This window comes from Lynx canadensis, chromosome B3 (genome assembly GCF_007474595.2).
Source record: "Lynx canadensis isolate LIC74 chromosome B3, mLynCan4.pri.v2, whole genome shotgun sequence".
Taxonomy (NCBI): Eukaryota; Metazoa; Chordata; class Mammalia; order Carnivora; family Felidae; genus Lynx; species Lynx canadensis.
In genome coordinates this window covers 109,939,559-109,955,962 of record NC_044308.2, presented here as the reverse complement: position 1 = coordinate 109,955,962, position 16,404 = coordinate 109,939,559, and the positions used below count along the sequence as shown (strand labels likewise).

Here is a 16,404-nt window from a genome sequence, read left to right as displayed (position 1 = left end):
TTACTCTGAGTAAAAGTGATTTGAAATGTTAGGGCATAGAAAACACAAAGCATAGAAAATTCCTTATCTGTTAATTACAAATTTTATGTTTATCACATTTTATTTATATTTGTGCTATGCTAGGCATCTTTTCAAGAATTCAGAGGAAATCCTATTTTTTAGAAAATAAAACTAATCAAAGATGCAGGATAAAACCAGTAGGTATTTATGCAAAGAATTAAAAAAAACATAGGTTTAATATTTCAAAAATAAATTCATATTCACCATTTTTGATGCCCATAATGCACTATGTACTGACATCTACATGTCAAGACTATTCTAGTGATAGTTAATAGTAATAATTTAGGCTAAATAGCTTGCAATATATAAATTTTGTAGTTTAATGAATAAGAAATTAAGTTATATTCCAGGCTCAAAAAAATTATAATAAATATTCAGTTTAAAAAAATTTTTTTTTTTCAACGTTTATTTATTTTTGGGACAGAGAGAGACAGAGCATGAATGGGGGAGGGGCAGAGAGAGAGGGAGACACAGAATCGGAAACAGGCTCCAGGCTCTGAGCCATCAGCCCAGAGCCCGACGCGGGGCTCGAACCCACGGACCGCGAGATCGTGACCTGGCTGAAGTCGGACGCTCAACCGACTGCGCCACCCAGGCGCCCCTAAATATTCAGTTTAAAATAAGTATTATCATTTTCTTATTAAGTAATGTAGTTTTTTCCCTCCTAGTTTCATTGTATAATTGACGTAGAAGTCTGTATCAGTTTGAAGTGTATAACATAATGATTTATGTATATATTACAAAATGATAACCACAATTTTAGTTAACATCCATCAACTCACATAGTTACAATTTTTTTTCTTATGATGAGATTTTAAGATCTATTATCTCAGTAACTTTCAAATATACAATATGGTATAACAGTTTTAAATATATATTACTTAGAAGACGTATTTCTAAAGGTAAAATTCTTTGACTTCATTGTAAAATTAGTTCAATCAATGATTTATCTCAACCCAATATGACAAAATACAACTTTATTTAAATTAGTTGTGGAAGGCAAAATGACCAAGGCTAAGCCTATATATTGTGTTTCCCTACTACTTTTATGAAAGAAATGACAGCAATATTTTACCTTTGTATAGTTCATGTATCACAAAAAAGATTTCAATATTACATAAAGTTAAACTCAAGTACAGAGAAGGATCTAACAAAATTTAACATGTTAATTATGCAACATAAACTAAGACATTTGGCTTTGCAGGGAAGACACCGAATTACACCCAGATAATCATGTCATTACTTGGTAGCAATGTATTTCTTTTTAAAAAATGTTTATGCTTTGTTATAAAATATGCTTGCCACAGAAAGTTTATATTTGAATCTTTTGATATGGTTCAATTTCTGTTAAGTTTCAAGATGAAAAGTATCAGAGTGAGTGTAAACAGAATCCACCAGAACTATTCTTTTCATCATGGTGCTTTGGTGCTTTTGGCCTTGTCCTTATCATTAACAGATTTACAGCAGCAGCAGGACACTGTGAGCCTTTTCAAGTTTTGTCTTTTGACTTGCATTCTTTTCCTCTTCAGTGCAGTCAGAGGCCAAATTCCCACCTCCCCATCATCTTTGTCTCTGTATTGTCTTAAAAAAATTTTTTTTAATGTTTATTTTTAGAGAGAGAAAGACACACACACACACACACACACACACACACACAGAACGCAAGCAGGGCAGGGAGGGGGGGTGGGGCAGAGAGAGAGGCAGACATAGAACCCAAGGCAGGCTCTAGGCTCTGAGCTGTCAGCACAGAGTCCAATGCGGACTCAAACTCATGAGCCATGAGATCATGACCTGAGCTGAAGTCGGACCCTTAGCCAACTGAGCCACCCAGGTGCCCCTCTTTATTCTCTTGTAAAGAGGATATTACATTCTGACAAAATATGCCAGTGATCAAGTCATATTTTAGCCATAGGATATAAATATCACCTCCTACTTTGTTTTATATGTTTTCCTCTTTCTCTGCCCTCTTTAGACTAATTAGTCCCCAGAATTGGAAATTCCTTGAATGAATCCGAATAATTCTTTATCTGAACAAGGGGCACCTGAGTGGCTCAGTCAGTTGAGCGTCTCTTGATTTTGGCTTGCTCAGGTTGTGATCCCAGGGTTGTGGGATCCACACTGAGCTTGGAGTGTGCTTGAGATTCTCTCCTTCTGTCCTTCTCCCCTGCTCGTACCTGCTCTCTCTCTCTCTCTCTCTCTCTCTCTCTCTCTCTCTCAAAAAAAAAATTCAGCCTTTATAAACAAATGATTTTGACAGAAACCAGGCTCCTCCCACCTTTGTAAAAGTTGCTCCTTGTTTTCAAATGCCAGCTAATCATCCATTTCACAGGACCATTCATAGATAACCTAATGCCACCTCTCTGCTTACTCCATGAAGTGATTGCTTGTGTCTGATTTCTTTGATCCGTTTGGTATGTCTGGCTTTATGTCTTTGAATATACTCGCATGTTTTGTCCCCCTCAGTAGATTATAAATGCCTCAATATTAGACACAATGAGTTCTAATCAAGGACGGACAATTATTTGCCTGCAGACCTATGAATTCAAATGAAATGCTTTAACTTTTTCCTAGTTCCAAAATCCTTTCCAAATCTCTTCCTTCTGATTCCCAGAACCACAGTCCAAGTTCCTGTCCCCATTCCCTCTCACCTGACTACTGCAATCATCTTCTAATTATTTACCTAGCCTTTGCTCTCTGACCTCTGGCAATTTACCTTCGATTTCCTTCTCAGTTATCTTTCTAAAGCAGTTCTGATGGTGTCACTCCCTAGGTTAAAAGCCCTCCATGGCTCTCCACTGCCTACAAATAAAATCTCCAGCTTGGCATTCAAGGGCTTCACAATCTGGTCCCATCACCTCTTTCTAACCCCATTCCAACCACTTACTCCTCCTACTGTGTATTCTATGAGCTACTGTTTATCAAATACATCTTTGCACATTCCTATCCCATCTTTCTTCATTTTCTGTCTTTCCTAAGATGAGTTTCTCCACCTACTCTCATCATGCTCTTTAATAAAGGATCCCAGCTCAAGAGGATCACTTCTTACCTGGCTTGTTGTCCCTAGTCAACTTGTTTCTTCTCCGTTCCAGAGCATGTTGTTTATCTCCATTTTAGCATTTTCCATTTATACTGTGAGCAACTTTAAGACAGAGATGATGATTTATTTATCTTCCTATGGCTATAGCGTAGCAAGTGAAGTGGGAGGAAGAGAATAATTTCCCTAGGAAATGAAGGAAATACTGCTAAAGACACAGGTAGGGGAAATTTCCCAACTTTCTTGGAAGAGGTTCAAATTCTTTAATTATTGACATCCACCTTACTTGAAGTAGCTTCTTGGAATTAAGAGTTCAGAGAATCTCTGGGGCACCTGGGTGGCTAGTCCAACTTTGGCTCAGGTCATGATCTCATTGGTCGTGGGTTGGAGCCCCACCTGGGGCTCTGTGCTGACAGCTCAGAGCCAGGAGCCTGCTTCAAATTCTGTTATCTCCCTCTCTCTCTGCCCCTCCCCCATTTGTGTTCTCTCTCTCAATAATAAATATTAAAAAAAAAAGTTCAGAGACTTTCTAATAAAAACTGTATTTTCTAGAAGTCAAGTTTGTAACTTTCCTGACATGGAAGTTAAGCCTCTAAATCAGCCTCATCAAGCTCAAAAAATCTACAGCCTGCATCCAGGAACCAATTAATTTCTTCTGTGCAACCCCACGTAGCTATTAGAATTTATTAAAATACTACATTTAAGTCAAGATAACTGTGATCTCTTAACTTATTTGATCAATGGCGCAGTATTGTCCTGGGATCTACATCTAATCTTGCCACCACTGGTCAATTGGCACGTGGCTTTCAGGACATGAGCCGTCAGAAACAGCTCTGTAATTACTTGTGATTACTTGAGTCGAACGATTCCGGGCCTATGGTGGTTATTTCGCCTTCATTCACCATTAAACACTTGATTCTGTGCCAGCAGGATGTCCGGGTGCTTGGCCACTCGCACCTAGGACGCCGGCCCCCAGGGTCGTGGCCTCTCCGAACCAACGGTGGTCAGAGGCAAGCCGGCAGCAGCAGCCGGAGGGAAACGAGGGCTGAGTTGGAGAAGGGGTCGGACAAGGTCCGCCCGCCCAGCGCCGCGACGCCTGGCGGGTGTCAAGGCGAACCTCAACGCAGCCACCCCGCTGAGCCTCAGCACCCCCACGCCGCCGGATGCGCTCGAGGCGGCCGCGCGCGGCCAGGCGCCCTCCCGGCGCGACAGTGGGGGGCGGGGCTGGGCGCTGCGCGCGCCGGCGCGTGGAGGCCGCGGGCGGTGGCGGAGCGCGCGCGGCCTGGGAGGGGCGCGCGGGGCGGAGGCGCGCGGCGGCGGCGGCTGCGGCCTGTGGCGCCGTCACCGGGCAGAGCCGAGCGGGTCCGGCTAGGCGCTGCTGCCGCTGGCCAGGTGCGCGGGGACGATTCCCGGCTGCGCCAGGGTCCGGCCCGCCTTCCCGCCGCCGACGTCCTCCCGTCTGCGGGCCGCCAGGGTCCCGTTATCATGTCGCTGAGGCAGCGCCTGGCCCAGCTGGCTCGCCGTCTGCAGGAGCCGCAGAAAGTGGCCCGTTTCCAGCGGCTGTGCGGGGTGGAAGCGCTGCCTCGCCGCTCCGCCGCTCCCGCCACCGATCCGAGGGAGGATGAGAAGGCGGAGGCGCCCCTAGCCGGAGACGCCCGGCGCCGAGAGCCGCAGCCTGGGGCGTCTGCAGGCCCCCAGCCGCCCGGGAACGACCGCAATCAGTGTCCCGCCAAGCCCGGCGGCGGCGGCGGCGGCGCCCCCAACGGCGTGCGGAACGGGCTGGCGACCGAGCTGGGCCCGGCCTCGCCGCCGCGCGTGGGGGCCCTGCGGCGCAACTCGCTGACGGGCGAGGAGGGTGAGCTGGCCCACGTGAGCAACTGGCCGCTCTACTACCTGTTCTGCTTCGGCACCGAGCTGGGCAACGAACTCTTTTACATCCTGTTCTTCCCCTTCTGGATCTGGAACCTGGACGCCCTGGTGGGCCGGAGGCTCGTGGTCATCTGGGTGCTGGTCATGTACCTGGGCCAGTGCACCAAGGACATCATCCGCTGGCCGCGGCCCGCCTCGCCGCCCGTGGTCAAGTTGGAGGTCTTCTACAACTCCGAGTACAGCATGCCCTCCACCCATGCCATGTCCGGCACCGCAATCCCCATCTCCATGATCCTCCTCACCTACGGCCGCTGGCAGGTAAGGGTCCCTTGTCTGTCGTCTGCCCAGCCTTGGAGAGTTAAACTACCCGGAGTTGTCTTCACTCCCCGCAGTTATGTTAATTTGGCCGTTCCCCTCCCAAACCTCTCTTTCCGCGGGATTTCACAGTCCCCGCAAACAGGCCTTTTCTAGGTTTTAAAAAATTAAGTGATCCGGGAAAACTTAAGAGACTTAGCTGTCAAACTGTATTCTAATAACAGTGCCTTTCTTAGAACCCAAAGGAAACGCTATTCGTGGAGTAACATTATCATTGAGCTTTGGTTGAGTTTTTAAAATGGTTTTAATTCTTGTGATGCGGAGAATATAATTGTAATTAAGTATGATGGTCTTACACTTAACCAAGACCCAGTTTCACCATAATGATGCCTTGCCCCAGACTAATTCTGCCAGGCTTGGGTAAAGTCTTGAGCTTTATTTACTCTGAGACAGTGTTTATAAAACCGTCGTGTAATTGCAAAACAAACATGGTCGTTCGAGGCTATGAAGAAATGAATTTTAAACGAAGGCCACTGTTTATGGAAGTGAATGGAACGCAGCCTGAGTTATCTTTTTTAGGGGTGTGGCTGCTAATTTGCTGTTGGATACAAAGTTTAATTAATCTCCTAAATCACTGATTTGTAGTATCAGTTGTTGAGCTGTTACAGTATTACTGTTTCATTAGCTTTGAAAGTGCATACTTTTCTTACAGTTTTTCTTAAAATCAGGGCTCTTGGTCAGACTAGTGGGTTTATAAAAATGACACGTAACGACAGCAAGGACAGCCTGACAATCAGGGATGAGTTTCTAATGGGAAATATCTTATATTTTGCCTCCTTCTTTTGGCCTCCCATTTTTCACTCTTTCATGTTACTTAGGTTTGAATACTGATTCTCTTTTTTATAGAAGCAACATTTATTCTTAGACTGCTATTTTGTTTTATCCATCTTTTAAAAATTGTAAGGAGCTTTGTTCCTACTGTAGACCAGTCCCTTAATTTAAGAATAAACTTAGTAATCATGGAGAATCTAAAGAATTAGACATCCTCAATTTTTTTTTTTCCATCAGAGCACGAAATCATCTTAAATTGAGATATACTCAATTCTGTGTAAAACTCCATTATGTTAAGCTTACTCATTCCAGATTTAATTGCAGTATAATGTCTTCTCCCCATGGGCACTTCTGTGCAGTACATCTCTCTTACAGTATCATGCAAAATATGTAATGTGCAGAGTAAGAATGACAGAATTACGACAGAAGATTACCATGGACAATTATTTTTTTCCTATTTAGCCAAAGGCGATATAGGTGATACTCAAAATTGTAAAATAGTGCTGCCTATTTTGCATGAAAGATAAATATCGTGTTTTATTTGATCTAAATATTTTAGAATTTAAGATTGTCATTGATTTATGTTTGGCGTATTTTCTGGTTAGCTAATGATGTTTGTCTTATTTTCATGAGACTTTCAGGAAAAAACTGTAACTGTAGGGTCTTTTATAATTCCTCAATGAGTAGCTATGTTGCATGGTGTTACTATTAGAGTCCAAGTAAAAAAAAAAAAGTTATTTTTTGCTCACTTATTCAAAGCACGTGCTAACAGAAAGTCTGAAAACTGTACTGCTGATGATTTATGAATTGTAGATATTAGTATTGTAATATTTCAGGGTTACTTGAATTCTTAGAAAAAGCTTACATTATAGTTTTGGACAACCTAGTATGTTTAATTCAAAGTTTGAGGAATTCGTATATTGTACAATTTTATAAATTTAGCTAGACATGACTTTAAAAATCACCTACTCTCAAACTGTATTTTACATATGTGGAGACTGAACTATTAGAATTAATCTTGTAAAATTAAATTTCTTATTTTAGATTTTTTTACTTTAAATTCGAGTAAACTTCTAAATTCGAATAATTGTTTATCTTTTGGTTATAGAAGAAAGGCTCCCTTGTATGGAAGTTCTGTGTTTATAAATGTTTTTAATAACCTAGTATGAAAAACAAAATGCTTTTTTACTTTCTACTTTTTTTTATGTTTACTTTTGAGAGAGAGAGACAAAGGTGAGTGGGAGAGGGGCAGAGAGAAAGAGAGACACAGAATCCAAAGCAAGCTCCAGGCTCTGAGCTGTCAGCACAGAGCCCGTCGCCGGGCTCAAACACATGAACTGTGAGATCATGACTTGAGCCAATGTCTGATGCTCAATTGACTGAGCCACCCAGGCGCCCCAATTTTTTTACTCTTTAAAAAAATCCTGTTATAATTGAAAACAAAAGTACCTTCCTTTGCTTAAGCTGTTTTGGTCCTACTCTCTGTCAGTTAGTATTGTAGTAGTTTGGTGGCTTATATTTTCAGGAGTGTGTAATGAAAAAACGATACTGGAAACTGGGGTAAGAATTAAGCAATGAAAGCCTGGTGTTTTTCTAATTAATAGTAGTTTGGGTTGATAGTCCTGTCTATCTGCTGGGCCCCTAGTGCTTATTCAGGACAAGTGTGGTTATTTCTATATGCCTGGGATGCTGAAACATCTCTGGAAACAGTTCTCTCACATACCATCCTTTTGGTGTGGAATAACTGCTCCCTGCCAATTAATGTGAAATCAGCTTTTGAAATCTGCTCAAGATTGACTTCCTATAAAGAGTATCTTCCCCCCCCCCCCCATTTTTGGCTGTTTAAAAAAATTTTTTTTTAAGTTTATTTATTTTGAGAGAGACAGAGACCGTGCAAGTGGGGGAGGAGCAGAGAGAGCTGGGGAGAGAGAGAATCCCAAGCAGGCTCCATTCTGCCATTGCAGAGCCCCAAGTGGGACTTGAACTCATTAAACCTTGAGATCCTGACATGAGCCAAAACCAGGAGTCTGATGCTTAACCCACGGAACCTACCAAGTGCCCCTACACAGAGCCTTTTTATTTTTAATTAACCCCTTCTGTTTCATTAATCCTCATTTATTCTTAAAATGACCATAGACTAACAAAATTACTTCGGGCTTGTTTAAAGTGCAGGTTTCTATCCCTACTCTCAGAGATTCTGATCCATTAGCTAGCTAAGTGAGGTCTATTGCATTTTACTGAAGTTTCCCAAAGATTTTTGAGGAAAAAAAAAAGTATTTTCTTAAACCCCTAATAAGTAAAATTAACTCTTGATCCTTAAAATATATTTTGTATTTCTCCAACATTGTTGTCTCACCTTTTTTGCAATTCCAGTCTTTGAATCTTTTTAAGGTATGTTATATCAAAAGAGAGATCGCAACAGTATGACTCCAAGCAGTTATTTGATACTAGAAGAATTTTTTTTCATGCTGATGCAAGATAGAAAGTGTATGGCATTTCCAGGTATTAAGTAACTTGAAATCCATTAGCCAGGATAATAATTACTGCTTTCATATTATTTGTTGGAATTTTTTTGTAGCCTGAATTGGGAAAAAATAAGAAATCAGGAGCATTAGGTATTAAGAACATGGTCCTTTGAAGAATAATCTAAAATTAAAAGTAAAGCACTCCTTTTGTACTTATTTTTGCACGTTCTTTCCAAAAATAAAAATTCTTAATTTTTAAATAATATTGCATATGAGTTCTAATTATATACTTGCATTAATGACGTTAAGAAAGTTTTAGATTAATCTCATTTTAAAAAATTGTCATCATACACTTTATAGCCAAACCCATTCCCAACTGGTCCATATGCTCTCACTAATTTTAATAATAATAATAGTAATTCTAGTGTTAACATGTATGAAGGTCAGACATTTTTTAAAATGTCTATTACCTGATTTAGTCTACTTTTATAACTTCCCAATGTTTGGTCCTACTATTAATACAAGTTTACAGATCAGGAAAGTAAGGTAGAGGAAGATTAATTTATTCGAAGTAACATAGCTAGTAAGTCTCACAGGGAAAATTTAAATCTTACAGACTTCAGGGGCACCTGGGGGGCTCAGTCTGTTAAGCATCCAGCTTTGGCTCAGGTCATGATCTCAACTGGTTCAGGTCATGATCTCATGGTCTGTCCGTGAGTTTGAGCCCAGCATCAGTCTCTGTGCTAACAGCTCAGAGCCTGGAGTCTGCTTCGGATTGTGTTACCTCTCTTTATGTCCCTCCATAGCTCATGCTCTATCTTTCTGTCTCAAAAATAAATAAACATTAGAAAAAAATTTTTAATCTTACAGACTCCAGAGCTTATGCAGAAAATTCTTTTGAAATCACACTATGTGATTTTTAAAGAATCTTTTCAATAATAAATATTTTTGAAATAGGATTGTGTCAAACTACACAAACAGCTTTTTAGAAGCTTGAGAAGCTTTTAGAAACATGCCTTGAGAAGATAATGTGTGTATATAAACACATATGCAATAGCCACAAATATTTATGTTTTAAACATGTATTAAGTTGTTGACTGAAATCAGTGCTGATTTTTCTCACCCTTCCTTTTCCTCTATTTTTCTAATATAAATAAAAAATTCAGTAAATATAATAAGAGCTTTGGAAAAGAAAAACATAAGATATTTTATTAAAATATAGTTTATTGTAAATAATAAAGATATCCATGAGGTCATGAAAAAATAAAAGGAAGGCAAGAAAAACTACAAAAGTGGGTCAGTAATGACAAAAGCTAGAAAAGGCTTCAAGAGCCAAGGAAAACTGATCACACTGGTAATTCTGGGAAGAAACACAGTTCATTAAAAAATCAAATTGGTTTGCTCTTTGATTTCTTTTTACCTCATATCATACTTGTGCTTGAAATGCACATTTTCCTGATTTTGTAAGTGCTTACTATTAATCCTTCCTTTAAAAATAATTGAATTTATTTGTTTGAGTAGGGAATACTTAATAGAAAATTTAATATTTACATGAAAATATGAAGAGGAGAGTACATTTCTTTTCTTTTTCTATTCCAAAGCTACCAGAATCTCTTTTCCAGAAGAATTCATTGTTCTAAGTCTGTTGTTTAGCCTTCTGGAGAATCTTTACTTTTGTAGACATATATCTATATAGTTTATTTTTCATACAAATGGTAGCATACTATACTTTTCTGGACCTTGCTTTTTTCATTTAGAAATATATTGTGGGAAGATTTTCCTTTTCTTTTACCCAGCAGTTAATGAGTACTAACTTTTTGTGCTTAACAGTTGTTTTAAATGCTTTACATGACTTAATTGTTTTAATCCCCCTAAAATCCTCAGAGTATTATCACCTATTTGCAGAAGAAGAAATTGAGGTAGAGGGAAATTAAGTAATTTGCTCCAGTTGACTCTTACAAGTACCTAACAGACCCTGGATTCAAACCTAGAGAGTTTAAAAGATTTTTTTTTTTAATCTTTATTTAGTTTTGAGAGAGACAGAGACAGAGCAAGAGCGGGAGAGGGGCAGAGATAGAGGGAGACACCGAATCTGAAGCAGGCACCAGGCTCTGAACTGTCAGCACAGAGTCCAATGCAGGGCTTGAAATCACGAACCGCGAGATCATAACCCGAGATGAAGTCAGACGCTTAACCGACAGAGCCACCCAGGCGCCCCTAAACCTAGAGTTTAGCTGCACAATTACACTATGCTACTGTATTATATTGTCTCTCCGTGTTAGCAGTTTCCATTGTATGTGTGTGTATATATACACACACACATACATGTATATATACATTTTTTTTTTTAACAGTTTGAGATCAGAGCGTGAGCATGTGTGCATGCGTGAGCATGCACAAGCAGGGGACGGGCAGAAAGAGAGGAAGAGAGAGAAAATCCCAAGCAGGCTCCACACTGTCAGCATGGAGCCTGAACCGCCTGAGTGGAAGTCAGCTGCTTAACTGACTGGGCCACCCAGGCACCCCGGCACTTTCCATACTGTATAAATAGCTGTATTAATTTTTTCACATTTACATTACTTTCCAATATATTAACATAGTGTAATTTATTTAGTAGGTTGACTATTTCAGTACTGTGTATTCAAAGCTTTCTCATTTTTTTTTTTCTATTAGATTGCTGGCATTTTACTTACTGATTTTTTTTTTTTTAAATTCTACCTTGGGGTGTCTGGGTGGCTCACTGTTGGGAGATTGAGCCCCACATGGGGCTCTGTGCTGTGCGTGGAGCCTGCAAAGATTCTCACTCTTCTCCCTCCACCCCTCCCCTGTTTGCTTTGTGCATGCGTGCACACTCTCTCTCTAATAAAAAAAAAAAATTAAAAAAATTAAACTATACCTCTTGGGTTTTCCTTTTTCTTTTTAAACTGCTGTTCTGCCTTCAAATAATGTTCTATTTCAAGTATAGCCTAAGAAGCTTGCAATAGTATACTTTCATTTTCCCTCTCTTTTTTTTTTATTATTGTTGTCATACACTTTACATCTACATATGTTATAAAACTCACAATAATACATTTTTGTGTAATGTTCCAGCTTTCTAGAAATTTTTTTTTCTCCCCTCTTCCTCTATCTCCCTCCAAATCTTAGAAATTCAGTTTCATGTATGTTAAATTGTTTAACACTGGTCACTCACAGATCACTGATGTGATGGTGATGATGATGATGATGATGATGATGATGATGATGATGAGTGCAATGTTTTTGCTCTTGGTGCTTCGTTTTAGATCATCTCTATTACCATAACTTCCAGTTCACTGATCTTTTCTTCTGCAGTATCTGATTTTCTGGTGGACTCAAGTAGGATGGGATATATTTTCACATAGTATATATTTTATATCTAGAAGCTCCAATTAGATGTTTTTTTAATCTTCCTTTTTTCCTGCTCATTATGTTCTTATTTCTTTTACATTCTTGAATATAATACTTTATTCTATTTGTAATGTTCATTTATTTTTGAGGGGGGAGGAGGGGCAGAGAGAGAGGGAGACACAGAACTCGAAAACTGCCTCCAGTCTCCAAGCTGTCAGCACAGAACCCGACTTGGGCTTGACCTCACAAATTGTGAAATCATGACCTGAGCCAAAGTCAGACGCTTAAGCGGCTGAGCCACCCACATGCCCCTTGAGTATAAGATTAAAAAAAAAAAAATGAAAAAAAAATTTTTTTAATGTTTATTCATTTTTGAGAGATAGAGCATGAGTGGGGTAGGGGCAGAAAGAGAGGGAGACACGGAGTCCGAAGAAGGCTCCAGACTCTGAGCTGTCAGCACAGAGTCCCACATGGGGCTCAAATTCATGGACCGCGAGATCATGACCTGAGTGGAAGTTAAGTCAGACATTTAACTGACTGAGCTACCCAGACGCCCCTGAGTATAAGATTTTAATAACTGTTTTAAAGTTCTTATCCACTAGTTTCATCATCTTTGTCATCTTTGTGTGGTTCTAATATTTCTCCTGGTTATGGATTATATTATTCTGCTTCTTTGGTAATTTTTAAGAGTTTTAGATTTTGTTGTATTCCTTTAAATAATGTTGGACTTTGTTGTGGTTACAGTTTAATGTTTTTAAGCTTGCTAGAGAGAGTCCAGAATAACCATAGGTTAGAGCTAATTTGTCCTCACTGCTAAGGCCATAAGATTCTTATTTTTTTTTAAGATTTTTTTTTTTTAAATAATCTCTACACCCAACATGGGGCTTGAGTTTAAAACCCCCAAGATCAAGAGCTTGTTCTTTGTAAGGACTGAGCCAGCCAGGTGCCCCAAGCAATAACCTTCTAAAGAGTACCCAATTCCCTTAGTACTCTGCTGGGTAGGAAAGTGATTCCAGGCCTGTGTGAACTTTGGGAATTGATTGGCCTACTGTTTTCTGGTATTTTTTTCTCCCATCCTTGTGGACTTTCACCCCATGCATGCACAGATTAATACTCAGCAAACTATTTGCAGAGACCCCCTACAGATCTTCTGGACTTGTGCGATTCCTCTCTCCAGTGTTCTGTCCTGCAAACTAATAGTTGCCTTGGCCTCTGGAAATTCCAGTCTTCTTCCCCTTAACTCAGTGAGACTGCTAGAATTTGTTTTGGTTCCTCCTCCCATGCTACAGCCTGGAAACTGCCTCCAGCGGCAACCTAGGGCAGTAGTAGGGCCCATCTCATTTGTTTCCCTTTTCTCATGAATTACAGTTCTGTGCTGCTTGTTTTCCAGTATCTGAAAATGGTTGTTTTATATAATTTGTCTCATTTTCTGGATGTTTACAATGGAACAGCTGTACTTACAACAGTTAATCCTTTATGGGCAGAAACAAATCCTCTCACCTCTACTTACTGGTTTTTGTTTTTTATGTTAAAAAATGTATTGAGATGTAATTCATGTACCATACAGTTCACCCATTTAAATTATGCAATTCAATAGCTTTCAATAGGGGTGGCTCAGTTGATGAAGCATCAGACTTTGGCTCAGGTCATGATCTCATGGTTCATGAGTGCAAGCCCCACGTTGGGCTGTGTGCTGACAGCTCAGAGTCTGGAGCTTGCTTCAAACTCTGTGTCTCCCTCTCTCTGCCCCTCCCCCACTCTTGCTCTGTGTGTGTCTCTCAAAAATAAATAAACATTAAAAAAATAAAAAAAATACCTCTCAGTATATTCATAGAGTTGTGCAACCATCATCACAGTCAATTTTAGAACATTTTCTACCACCCAAAGGAATCCCATACTCGTAGCAGTCATTCCCCATTTCCCCCCAATTCCTAGGTAACCCTAGACAACCACTAATCCACTTTATGTCTCTATAGATTTGCCTACTCTGGACATTTCATATAAATGGGAACATACAATATTTAGTCTGTTGCTGGCTTCTTTCACTTAGCATGTTTTAAGATTCATCTGTATTATAGCATGTATCAGTACTTCATTCCTTTTTATTGCTAAGTAATATTCCATCAGATAGATATACCACATTTTATTTATCCTTTCATTTGCTGGTAGACATTTGGTTTTACTTTATTTTGAATAATGTTGCTATGGATATTTTTGTATAAATTTTTGCATGGACATATGCTTTTGTTTCTCTTGGGTTACTTTTTGCTTTTTGAAGCCCTTTATATTGTGTTCAAATTAGCCTTTTGTCTGTGTGTGATTTAGAAATACGTGTTCCTAAATTGTTACTTCTCTTCTGCTTTTTTGTTTTTCAAGCAGAATTATTTTCTTTTTATACGTCAGTCTTTTGTTTCGTGGTTTCTAGGTTTTGTGTAATATTTAGAATAGTCTTCTACCATGATTTGTTGTAGTACTTTTATGGTTTTTGTTTTTGTTTTTTTATGCTTAAAAGATGGCTTTGAACCATCTCTTGCTTTTTTTTTTATAGTTTTTTTTTTTTTCAACGTTTATTTATTTTTGGGACAGAGGGAGACAGAGCATGAACGGGGGAGGGGCAGAGAGAGAGGGAGACACAGAATCGGAAACAGGCTCCAAGCTCTGAGCCATCAGCCCAGAGCCTGACGCGGGGCTCGAACTCCTGGACCGCGAGATCGTGACCTGGCTGAAGTCGGATGCTTAACCGACTGCGCCACCCAGGCGCCCCGCCATCTCTTGCTTTGAGTAAGGAATCTAAATTGATATTTCCCAATGGCACCGTTTATTGAATAGTCCATTTTCCCCTGACTTTAACTGTCACCTTTTTTTTAAGTTTATTTATTTATTTTGACAGAGAGAGTACAAGTGCACACACAAATGAGCACAAGTGGAGGCAGAAAGAGAGGGAGAGAATCCCAAGCAGCTCTGTGCTATCAGCACAGAGCCCGATTGGGGGCTTGATCTCAGGAATCATGAGATCATGACCTGAGCCAAAATCAAGAGTCTGATGCTTAACTTACTGAGCCACCCAGGTGCCCCTGTATTAATCATAGATTAAATACAGGTATATATTGGGGTCTGTATCCATATTTTTTACTTCGAATTGATACATCTGCTATTTGTGTGCAAGTTCCATACTATTATATTTACTATAGCTTTATAATATTTTTTCACTTATTCTTGCTGTTTTTACTTGTTTATACAGTCTTCTGTATGTACTTTAGATTTTGTTTTTCTAGTTCCAAAAGAAAAATCCTTTTGCTGTTTTACTAAAAAGATAAAATCATACTTTCATGTTTAAATCTTTGATCTACCTTTAGTGGTTTTGGTATATGTTGTGAGAAATAGGTCTGATGTATTTTTTTCATATTGATAATTAAGCTAATACTATTTTTGAATAGTTCATCCTTTCTCCCCTTATCTGTAATCCCACTTTGTTATGTACCAAGTTTCTATAAGTGTATGGCTGTGATTCTGGGTTTTGTATTCTGTTTCACTGGTCTCTTTTATTTGTCTGTATCTTTATCAATATCATCATTATGCTTTAATTGCTTTAGACTAAGTCTTAATATCTGTTTATGAATGTTCTCTACCATATTCTTCAAGATTGTCTTGGCTATTTTTGAGTATTTGCTTTCAATATACATCTTAGAATGAGCTCTTTAATTTCCATAAAAATCTCTGGACTTTTATTGAAATTGCAACGATTTATAAATTAATGTGGAGAGAATTGATAGCCTTACAATATTGAATTTGTCTATGAATATGGTAAATCTTTTTTTTTTTTTTAATGTTTATTTTTGAGAGAGCGAGACAGAGCACAAGCAGGGTAGGGTAGGGGCAGACAGAGAGGGAGACACAAAATCCGAAGCAGGCTTCAGGCCCTAAGCTGTCAGCACGGAGCCTGACATGGGGCTTGAACCCATGAACTGTGAGATCGTGACCTGAGCCAAAGTCAAATGCTTAAATGACTCAGCCACCCAGGCTCCCTGAATATGGTAAATCTTTATTTAGGTTTTCTTAAATATATTTCAATGGAGTTTTATAATTTCCTCCATATAAATCAAGTATATCTTCTGTTAGACTTGTTTGTAGTTTATGTTTTTTGTTATTGTCGTGATACCTTGTTAAAATTCAAATATAACTTTTTGTGACTGGAATATAGAAACATACTTGATTTTTATGTATTGATCATATATACAACTTTTTTCAACTCTCCATTAATTTAATAATTAGATGTATATTCTCATCTGTTCTTTATAGAGAAAATATGTCAGCTGAGAATAATGACAAGTTTATTTCTTTTGTTGCAATTATACATTTTTGTTGACCAAAAAGCTTTAACAATGGTAATGACATTAAATTCCATAAATATAATCATTTCATTTCTAATAAGTACTAGCCAGTCACATAAGTCCTACAGATAAG

At 39.1% G+C, this 16,404-nt stretch overlaps 1 protein-coding gene across 1 annotated transcript in view; it reads left to right on the top strand.

Annotated features, from left to right (window-relative positions):
• The first annotated feature begins 4,426 nt into the window (after window positions 1-4,426).
• Window positions 4,427-16,404, top strand: part of SGPP1 (sphingosine-1-phosphate phosphatase 1) — a 35,668-nt gene continuing 23,690 nt past the window's right edge. The window contains exon 1 of the mRNA XM_030319268.1: window positions 4,427-5,281. Coding sequence (XP_030175128.1) covers window positions 4,580-5,281 — 702 coding nt within the window. The 5' untranslated portion in view covers window positions 4,427-4,579. The remainder of the gene's footprint in view (window positions 5,282-16,404) is intronic.